Source organism: Triticum dicoccoides, chromosome 7A, assembly GCF_002162155.2.
Source record: "Triticum dicoccoides isolate Atlit2015 ecotype Zavitan chromosome 7A, WEW_v2.0, whole genome shotgun sequence".
NCBI classification, from domain to species: Eukaryota; Viridiplantae; Streptophyta; class Magnoliopsida; order Poales; family Poaceae; genus Triticum; species Triticum dicoccoides.
Genome location: NC_041392.1, coordinates 174,212,510 through 174,223,512, shown reverse-complemented (window position 1 = coordinate 174,223,512; position 11,003 = coordinate 174,212,510). Strand labels below are relative to the sequence as shown.

General features: G+C 47.6%; 1 protein-coding gene across 1 annotated transcript; it reads left to right on the top strand.

Annotated features, from left to right (window-relative positions):
• Positions 1-229: 229 nt before the first annotated feature.
• LOC119333353 (probable ubiquitin-conjugating enzyme E2 23) lies at positions 230-3,829 on the top strand. The gene is made up of 5 exons (XM_037606277.1): positions 230-1,837; positions 1,997-2,122; positions 2,214-2,624; positions 2,888-2,964; positions 3,157-3,829. The coding sequence occupies exons 1-5, from the start codon at positions 230-232 to the stop codon at positions 3,827-3,829; spliced, it is 2,895 nt and encodes a 964-aa protein (XP_037462174.1).
• Positions 3,830-11,003: the final 7,174 nt, after the last annotated feature.

Sequence of the window (11,003 nt, the reverse complement as noted above, 5' to 3'; positions counted from 1 at the left end):
CAATTGTAATCCGACTCGTGTATGCGCGCACGAAGTCCTGTGTGTTTATCCTACCCGGCCAAGAAGTATAAACAGATTTCATCACCTATATATACCTTACCTAGCCGGGGACTCATGGCTACAAATACTACTGCTGGCTGATATAGGAAACCTTTTGGATCATCAATCAAATCAACCAAACCCGATCCGGAGGAGTTGCCGGGAGATCAACCAAAGGTCGATCGTGAAGATGGGCTTGGCCGCCGAGGAGGCAGCCGTCTCCACCAATGTTTACTGGCTGGACCTTGTGAGGATCGAGCCAGAGTTCGGAGGGTTCGTGGACCGCGGTCTGGTCGTCCCGCCCAACGGTACGTACAACCCCGATAACCGCTCCGTCCCCGCCAGCACCTTCATGATTTTCTCCGTCGACGGCGCCATCACGACCGGGTACGCCGGCGGCATCACTCTCCTCGACAGGAGTTACCTCGGCCCCGGTCAGATCGTCGGGTCGGCGTCAAACCTCGGCGGCCAGATCGGCGTAGTCACCGCCGCCAACACTGTGCTCGACTTGATCGAGCTCGGCGATCCAACGGCGGCGGCCGTCCGAGCCGTGTTGCCGTCTGACCTGCGGCGCGTCAGGGGGCTCAGCCTTGGCGACTACGTGGTGTCCGGGCTGTGGCTCGGCCGGGTCGTTGAGGTGTCCCTCGACGTCGACGTGTTGTTCGACGACGGCGCCGTCTGCAGGATCACCGACGCGGAGTCGAAGAAGCTACAGTCGGCGGAGAAGCAGGCCCGTTACCGCCCTCAGACCAACACCCGGTTCTACCCGGGACAGCGCGTCACCGGCGACCCGTATGCCGTCTTCAAGGCCTCCCGGTGGCTTTACGGCCACTGGAAACCCAGCCGTCAGCTGGGCACCATATGCAGAGTGGAGATGGCCGGCGTTCTTGTCTACTGGCTCGCGTCGGCGCTCTGCGGCACCGACCGGCAACTCGTCCAGGAGTCCGCTCCTCCGGCCTACCAGAGTCCTCGGAACCTGACGCTCTTCTGCCCGGCGTCCGATTGCGCGTGGGGCGTGGCCGACCGCTGCTTCCTCCGGGAACCACCAATTTCTAGCCAAGCCGAAAACCACGCATGTTCACCCGATGATGGCTACAGTTCGGACGAAGAACTGGACGAGTTGTGGCCGGCGGCTGATGATTGCCATGCGCCATCATCCACTCATACAATAATCCGAAGTAAGAAGCGGAATCAGCTGAGGAAATTTTTGTTCGTGCGGCACAGGCGGACGCGGCGAGAAGCTTGGAAGAAGACGGAGTTGGAGCTGCCCATGAGCGTTTCCGACACGCGCACAACCGTCGACGTGCTGTGGCAGGACGGCACGGTGCAGCATGGCGCGCCATCGACGTCCGTCGTGCCCTTTGAGATCATGAACGAGCACGAGTTCTTCCCTGGCCAGTACGTTGTCGATAACCACAGTGCTACCACTACCAATGATGACACTGCCCAACGCTTGGGTGTCGTTAGAAGCCTGAATTGCAAGGACCAGACAGTGCATGTGTCTTGGTTCAAGGCGGCGGCGTGCGTCGAGGAGGCCAGAGAGGTCGAGTGCGATGATACTGTGAGTGCATATGATCTGGGCAGAGACTATAACCACCGTGCTTTCTACGGTGATGTCGTCGTCCGCCTTCTGTCTCCAGGACTAACTGACAATAAATGTGCAACTCTAGTGCAACAACCACTGACTCGAGGTCACAAAAACATAGCCGTGGCGTCTGATCTTTCATGGGTTGGGCGCGTTGTTGGCCTTCCAGACGGTCAAGTCCAAGTTATATGGGGTGACGGTAGCATGTCAACGGTATGTAGACGGCCATGCAAATATTTTAGTACGGATCACTAGTTTTTTTTGAAACGGAGGATAACCCTGGCCTCTGTATATGCATGCAGCCATATATTTCAGTACGGACCACTACTGGCAAGACATAACTGCTTTGATGTATATTTTGTTGGTTTTCAGGTGTTGCCAGATGAGATCATAGTCGTCAATAATGAGAGCTATACAGAACTGCACGCTGAAATGGGCGACTGGTTGGAGGACAACGGCGCCGATGATGCACACGGAGAACTGGATGCTGTCAATACTGTAACTATCAAACATATTTATAGTGCGCTCTCCTTAAATTTGCACTTATTATGTCTTAACTAATCGATGTTGCTCATAAATTTGATTTTAGGACAACTACCATCCTAACCAAGGAGAACATGGCAACATGGAAGGCCCTGATGATCTTTCAAATGAATTCGGGCGTGCTACCACTTGGTCGTGGGGCTTGAGTGCTGTCGTCCGATTAGTCACCCGATTGGCAGCCGAAACGTTGGCTCAAGGCAAGAGGTATTTAGCAAAGTGGTCGCTGCCATCAATATCAGAGTCACCTATGGCGGGTGAAAACGTCGAAGTGTCTATACCTGTCTCCAGTACTGCGGTGACAAGCATGGATGCAACTGCCGGTAGTCACGACTCTCCGGATGAGGGCGAGAAGGCCACAGATGCCACTGGTGATGGTGGCGATCCGTTTCGCTTGTCACGGTTTGATATAGTGCAGAGCCCATCAGATCACCATTACCTTGAAGCCATTAACTCGCAGGTACACTACTCACTACAAAACAAAGAGTATTTTCGAAGCGTGTTTCTATATACTCCTTCCGTTTTAAAATAAGTGTCTCAACTTTGTACTAGATCTAGTACAAATTTATACTAAATTCAAGACATTTATATTGGGACGGAGGGAGTATGATATAGAGGTGCATAGCTAAACCAGTGCAAAGATTTTTTACAGATTCGTATATGTAGTTTCTTTTTTTGCGGGCAGATTCATATATGTAGTTAACCATTTGGAATGACCTGTAGGACGGCGGCAATGAAAAGAGGTGGGTTAAGACCGTGCAGAAGGAATGGAAAATACTAATGAATGACTTACCAGGTACATTACCATCCAAACCTAACTAGCGTTTTCTCCGGCCAAAATTAATTGACGCTCAAATAGATATATACATCTAGATACATCTGTTTGAGCATCATCTAATTTCAAACGGAAGGAGTAATTATTTATGGCTACATGTATGCGTGCATGGAACTGTACTAGTACCAATAAACTTTTCACGTACATATGCATACACCATCTATGTGCGTGCATTTGAAGATCGCATGGACTTGCTCAGGGCGGTGATTGTCGGGCCAAGTGGGACCCCGTATCAGGACGGGCTATTCTTTTTCGACTTGCAACTGCCGCTGTCCTACCCGGCCGCACCACCGCAAGTTTACTACCATTCATTTGGTCTCCGCCTCAACCCCAACCTATATGCCTCCGGCACTGTGTGCCTTAGCCTGCTCAACACTTTTGGTGGTGATGGCACCGAGGTCTGGTCCCCGGCGACGTCAACCCTCCTTCAAGTCCTCGTGTCCATCCAAGGCCTGGTCCTCAATAACCAGCCATACTACAATGAGGCTGGCTACGAAGACCTGGTTGGCACGCCAGAGGGCCGCCGCAATACGCTGCCTTACAACGAGAAGGCATATTTGCTCACCCTATGGGCCATGCTCCACCTGTTACGTCGCCAACCGCAGGGATTCGAGGAGTTCATCAAGGACCACTTCCGTCACCGGGGAAGATTCGTGCTTAGGGCATGCGAGGCATACCTTCAAGGATGCATCGTCGGAACGCTCACTAGTGATGCCAGCCCCACCGAGGAGAATAGTGAGCGGCCGTGCTCGGCAGGGTTAAGGCTTGCACTCACCAACGTGGTGCCAAGCCTCATGGAGGCAATAAGAGAAGTTGGGGCCGAGGTGTAATATGTTGTTGCACGATACTAGATCAGCTATATTATAAATATTTTTTCTTCTAAACTAGCCATCCCTTATGTACATACATCTCTTTAAGCATGCACGGTAAAATTTAGCTGCTTCTTAACTTTGTTTGTCACTGGTAAGCGCGGACACCCAACACATGTGTAACCTCAGATATTTTTCTTTTGTTCACCCTAGTTAGTAGGCATATATATTTGTCATCATATATGAACAAAGAGGACCTTTTTTTTTGCGACTTAACAAAGAGGACCTAATAATGCACTAATGATACAAAATAGAAGTGACCCATACTCAAAATTTCTTTGTGCTTGCCTTGCACTATAATTAATATTACTACTGTACTTGATAGACAATTCTCAATGTATATTTACAAATATGGTCTGATGTAAGTGAATTTCAATATTTTGTTGATAGCGGGAATATAAAAACAGTAGAAGAGAAAATAGTGACCAATGGAACAACTGCAGCAATGCGGTGTCAAGTTCATGGGAAGAACGATGGCATGGACTTGCGAAGCAGCAGGGCAGTACAAACTGATGAGTTCATGTCAAGAACGATGGCATGAACTTGCGAAGCAGTAAGACAGTACAAAACTGACAAGTCCTTCGGACCTGCGTGCTACAAATCATTTCTCCCGAGTCCAGAGGAGGAAAAAAGTTCTCACAGGATGAAACGGTACCAGAAGAAAAGGAGGAAGCAAGGAAGAAGAAGGTGAATAGTGAAGTGAAGTCATCGACCAAGCTATGTAATAGAATGGGGGATGTGGCATACAGACAGGTACAAAGACGTATAACAACTCCAGACGGAAGTATGTGTGTACAGAATAAATGCGTATACCGTCTCGTATTCATAGGGTTAGCCTAGGCGGAATTGCCATGTAATGATCCTGTGACTCGGCTCCTCTCTTTTCTATCTTAATGGAAAAGACATGCAGCGCTCTTGCATGTTCTTGAAAAATAAAGAATATCCATCAATTTTTCAACCAACTTCAATGGGAACATCGGTTCGGATCACGGCGCAGATCAACGGCTGGAGGCATTTCCGCAGGTGCGTGCCCTCTGCACGTACGTGACCCTACGAATTTTCTCTAACTTCTGGGAGCTTAGAAACTATAGAGAATGCCAAGAGTCGAAGAGCAAATGTCACTGTAATGGCTGATTCAAGTTTGTCTCGAACCTAATTTGCATACAATCACATTTCACTATTTGTACATGTGGTCATGTATACACATCGAACCATCATAATTAGTGGTCGTACTCATAGCTTCTCACCAAAATCAACATGAAACAATCTCTAAACTCACAAAGAGTTGTTCTCAACATTTCGTGTCAACTATTAGAGTGCAAAGACAATAATACTAAAAAGAAGAAGGGACGACAACTACATGCCGCCGCCCCATCACCTTCCTTTCCTATCTCCGTCCTGCCGATGTGTCGGATCAGACCCGCGCATGCCAGCGGCAGGGCAGGCTCCTCTCGTGATGAGGTCCTTCGTCAGAGCACGGAGGGTCATGGGGCGGCCTAGCACACAAGGGATTCGGCCTTCGGTGTGTCGCTGTGGCGGCTGTCATGCTCTTATGGGCGTTAGACTCTCTTTGGAGAAGTTGAACTAGTCAGAGCAACTTCAACGCATCAACCTAAATGGATGATGCTTTTGTCTATTTTTTGTCCATTTAGGTCGGTCGTCCGCTCGGTGTCCGTCCCGCTTGAGATTTGGGTCAGCAGTGTGCCCAACACACCGACCCATATATACTGGTGTGGCCGGCTGATTGCCCTTTTTCAACAAATAACACAAATTTTGCATTATTTCACAAGCAAACATACACTAGTAGAAAAACCCTCATTCGTCCCGGTTGATAAGGGCCTTTTGTCCCGGTTTGTGAACCGGGACTAAAGGGTCGTTACTAATGCCCTAACCCTTTAGTCCCGGTTCTTACACGAACCGGGACAGATGGGCTTCCACGTGGCCGGTGCGCCGAGTCCAGGCCGGAGGACCTTTGGTCCCGATTGGTGGCACCAACCGAGACCAATAGGCATCCACGCGTCAGCATTTCAGGGGCTGGGATTTTTATTTATTTTTTTGAAAGGAGGGGGGGAGGGGTTGGGGTTTTGGGGGTTTAATTTAGGTGTTTCATATATTGTGTTAGCTAGCTAATTAATAGAGAGAAGTGTCCTCTCTTATGTCCGTGCTTGGACGATGCTATATATACATGTATATAGAGAGGACTAGACACGCTAGCTAGTAAGCAAATAAAGGAAACAGAAGATCGTCATGAACATATGCATACAGAGAGAAGTGATATCGACCACCTCTCCTTCTCCGAGAGATTGGTCGAACAACAAGTTCTCGTATATCTATCCGACACTACTGGCTATATATATACAATAATTATCTCTTACAATATAATCTCCTAATTATATATGAACACAGGGTCCATATAGTATTCTCCGTCTTCAGCGATCACGTGGTCAAGGAAGAATGCCGCCAATTCCTCTTGAATTGCTCGCGTACGAACTGGTGCTAGGAGTTCATCCCGCATCCGAAACATCTAATTTGAACAAGGGGGTCACTACATATATATATGTGAATAAATAAAACTCAACACAAATGATGGTAATAAAATAAAATTGTGAATATTATTGCTTACGCACTTCATATTGTTCGTCAGAGTACCCTCGTTCACAGGTCGTGTGGCGGATGGACTCGCAAACGTAGTATCCACAGTAATTATTCCCGGGTTCATACCACAACCACTTTACAAGAAATAGAGGCCAATCAAACTTATAAGCAAGCATGCTATAAATGGTATTGATGAAACTAGTGCTTGAATCACTAGGAGATGCGTGAAACATGTTACTATAGTACTTACTCTCGGGTGTCTAAATTGCAGCTTCTTCGGCAGTTCCGGAGCTTTTTTGATGAATTTTCTCCAAACCCTGCCAGACAAAGAAAACAATTACTTGATATATCAGAAAATAAACAAAATTGCTGATATGGTGGATAATGATCGATTTAACTTACTTCTCGAGCATTTGAGTCATGTCCGCATACTCCTGGGGATCTTTTCGTCTCGAGTCTAAGACGGTTACTAGTCCCTGCTCAAGCTTAATCTCTAGGAGAATATAATGGAACCTGCGCACGCATGCATAACTCATCAATTACATTACTATAACCTGGACTAATAAGGGAAACCGAATATGCACAAGACAGTAACACTCACTTGAAGTTGTAAGAAAAGAGTATTATATCTTTGTTTTCATTTATTACCAACAATCGTAGCAAGTTGGCCTCGGTATCTTCAGCACGATATTTAACCTCGTTTGCATCTATGAGATTTGTGTTAATGAACCCAATATCACCAATTTGTCTTTTTTTCAATTCGGCGATCTTCAATCTACATAATATAGTGAGGATAATTATAAATACATGCAATGAAAGAGCTGACATATATAGAGAGACTTAATGACGGAAGTAGTACTACTTACAGACAGTAGCAAGTGACCGTTGCTTTACCGAGGGCCTTTTGATTGAAAAACTGGAAGAACTCCTCAAATAGAACATTCAACAGTTCAATTCTAACGAGCTCATGCTCCTCTCTAACTCTCAGCGTCAAAGTATTCCTCCCCCCAGACTCTCTGCAGGTTTTCATGTACCAATCCTGGAATCTTCGCATCATTGTTGTTAGAGATCTTTCATCTTTGACGAGAGGCTCCCCGTACTCGTATTTGTGTTCCTCCACCTCCAAGAACTCATAATGTACATTGTCAGACAAGTAATCTCCAAGATTGCTATAACCGGGCACCATCCTCCGATCATTAGTAGGCACCTTGAGCGGGGGGCATGATTGGTTCGCTAGCTGGGGAATTTTTTTCCTAGCTCGTCGTTCTTTTAACCTTTGATCACTGACAGTACTTCCCGACCGCTCCGCTTCGACAAATGACTTGGCAATAATGCGGTCATAGTTGCCTTTCGGCGGAGACTTTGCTGGTTTTTTCAGGGCAGCCAGAGTGCGCTTCGCTTTCACCGGATCTACCTTCTCCTCCAGAGGTGGATGTTTCTTTGCTTTCACCCCTTCAAAGAAGTTCCTCACTTCGGCTCGCACGATCTTGGCGTTCTCCTCCGGGGTCCTCTCGTATGGTAACTTCTCTGGAGTCTTCAAAGAAGGACCGAATCTGTATTGCCTCCCGCCTCTGGCTGTACTGCTAGACGCCGGCAGAGCAGACGGAGCGGCTGCGGCTGTCTTCTTTCCTTGCTTACGAGACGGAGGAGAAGGACTACGACGCGCCGGAGCGGCGGCGGGTCTCTTCCGCCCTTGCTGACGAGGCGGAGAAGGAGGAGGCTGGCTACTCGGGTGCGCCGGCGCAGGCAGAGAAGGAGGCGGAGTGCCGCCACACGTCAGAGAAGGAGGCTGAGTGCCCTGATCACTCGCCGGAGGAGGAGGCGGAGGAGGAGGCGGAGTGCCCTGACTCGCCGGAGGAGGAGGCGGAGGCGTCCAGTTCAGAAGCTTGATGAGCTCCTTCCGCCATAGGCATGGAGTCAATAGACAAGAACCCAGCCGAGTCTCCCCTTCACCGGTAGGGTAGTCAAGCTGGAGGTCCTCAAATCCCTCCGTTATTTCGTCCACCATCACCCTGGCATATCCTTTTGGAATCGGACTACAGTGAGAAGTTGCGCCGGGTTCAGTAGGTCGAACAGAGCCGACAGCCGCCTTGACTTTGAAATTCTTCCATTGCGTTATAAGGTGGCAATGTTGAGACTCCGTGATAGCATCCACGGGGTAGCTAGTAGGAGCCGTCAAGACATGCTCCGACTGAAGCAGCTCGGTGGAAGTCACGCTGCTTCTCCGCTGAGATGGTGGGGTAGCTTCGGGGGTAGTTTCGGCAGGTCGCTTGCTGCGAGCTACTTCTCGTTCCTCTAGCGCTTGAACCCTTTCGTGCAGCGTCTGAATTTGGGCATGCTCCACTTTTTTCCTCCTCTCCTAGCATTTGTAACCGCCTGCATCCGGAAAACCAGCATTCCACGAAACGGAGTCTGGCGTGCCTCGTGTCCATCCAGGGTGCTCAGGATTCCTGAGGGCCATTGTGCGCTCGTCGTTCTCTCTGTCTGAAACGAACGTCCCTTGCTGCACTGCGTCGATATAGTGCTTTAGCTTCTTGACTGGTATGTTCATTTGCTCGTCCGTCCAAACACATTTCCCTGATACAGGGTCCAAGGTTCCGCCAGCCCCGAAGAACCAAGTCCGGCAACGGTCTGGCCAGTTTATTGTCTCTGGTTCGATCCCTTTATCAAGCAGATCATTCTCAGCCTTGGCCCACTTAGGCCGGGCTTTGAGGTAGCCACCTGACCCCGTGCGATGGTGAAGCTTCTTCTTTGCAGCATTTTTCTTGTTTGTCGCCGAGATCTTCTTACTCTTTTCCGATGTCTTGTAGGCCACAAATGCGGGCCAGTGATCTCTGATCTTCTCATATCTGCCGATGAATTTTGGTGTCTCTTCTTTGTTGACAAACGTTTTCAGCTCATTCTTCCACCTCCTGAATAGGTCTGCCATCTTCTTAAGAGCATGAGACTTGATTAATTGCTCTTTAACTAGCTTCTCCGGATCCTCCTCTGGCGGTAGGGTGAAATTTTCCTTCAGCTCAGTCCAAAGATCATCTTTCGGCATATCATTGACATAAGACACCTCAGTGTCTTCGTTCTTAGGCTTACACCATTGCTGGATGCTGATCGGGATCTTGTCCCTAATAAGAACCCCGCACTGAGCAGCAAATGCTTCCTTTGTCCGGATGGGTTCAATCGGCATGCCATCGCGCGCGATTTCTGTGATCTCAAACCTTTCATCCGAGCACAACTTTTTCTTCGGGCCTCGTCTCTTTACCGAAGTTGTGCTCGATCCGGAGGGCTAGAAAAAAGAAGAATTAGACGAGAGTTAATTAATACGTGTACATACGAAAACAATGAATGCATCAATTAGCTAGTCATCACAGGCTTAACTAATATATTTACCTGGCCGGACTCTGCTCGGTCACCGGAGCCGTCACCACGGGCTCCGTCTTGCAGCAGCATTGGGTCACCGGAGCCATCATAATCATGTCTTTCCTCCTCCACTCTTCGATCACCGTAGCCTGCTTCTTCTTCACCGTGTTCTGCTTCCAGACCATCATTATCGTTAAGATATGACATGACATCACCTCCGGCTAAGATTATGTCCCCCAACACCTGTTCTTGTTCCTCGTCTCGTCCGAACTCCATTGTTTCTGCAAATATTACAACATGGCAATTATTACACAAACATGACAGCATGTGGATATATTAGTGGCAAACATAGGCCTAGCTTATTCCGGGTTTGGGGTGGCCTCGGCAACGCTTCAAGGGTAGGGGCGCGGCGGGAGGGGGTAGGAGACCGACATTGTTTTTTTCTAGGGTTTGGGTGTCCTCGAGAGTTTTGGTCGAGCGAGAGGGTCGGGGGGTATATATTTTCTCGTCGATATATTTTCTCTCATTCTTTTTCTTCTTCTTCCTTTCCTAGCTAGATATTTAAAACTTTTCTAAAAATGTAACTTTTGCATACATACATGGGAAAATAATATTATCGGGGAGGGGGTAGGTCGAACCCCCCCTCGTGTTGAAGTTATCGGGACACGGGGTATATGGACGACGACAGACCCGATAAAAAATAAGAAGACAAAGAAAAAATAAAAAAAGGAGAAGAAGAAAGGAATAGAGGAGAAGATCGAAGAAAAAAAGAGGAGAAGAAGAAAAAATAGAATTTTTTTTCTATTTTTTCTTCTTCTCCTCTTCCTTTTCTTCCTCTCCTCTTCTTCTCCTCTTCCTTTTCTTCCTCTCCTCTTCTTCTCCTTTTTCCTCTTCTTATTTTCCTTTTTCCTCTCCTAAATATATAATTTTTTTCTAAAAATGAAACTAACCTAAAATGTACTAAATCAGAGAACATATATAGATAATCCTTTTCTAAATATATAAATCTAACTTTTTTGCATATATGAACATATATCCATAGAGAACATACAAACATATATAATTTTTATAAAAAAGCATAATACAAATCATCATATATATGAAAAAAAATCTGAAAAGAAGCAACATACACAATACATATACTCACATATATACATACACACACACACACACACACACACACACA

What these genes read in the sequence shown, in the direction of transcription:
- LOC119333353 (XM_037606277.1), top strand. Translation starts at nt 230, where the DNA reads ATGGGCTTGGCCGCCGAGGAGGCAGCCGTCTCCACCAATGTTTACTGG. An exon ending in GTGACGGTAGCATGTCAACG is followed by an intron (nt 1,838 to 1,996) that starts GTATGTAGACGG and finishes GTTGGTTTTCAG; the next exon opens with GTGTTGCCAGATGAGATCAT. An exon ending in ATGAATGACTTACCAGGTAC is followed by an intron (nt 2,965 to 3,156) that starts ATTACCATCCAA and finishes ATATGCATACAC; the next exon opens with CATCTATGTGCGTGCATTTG.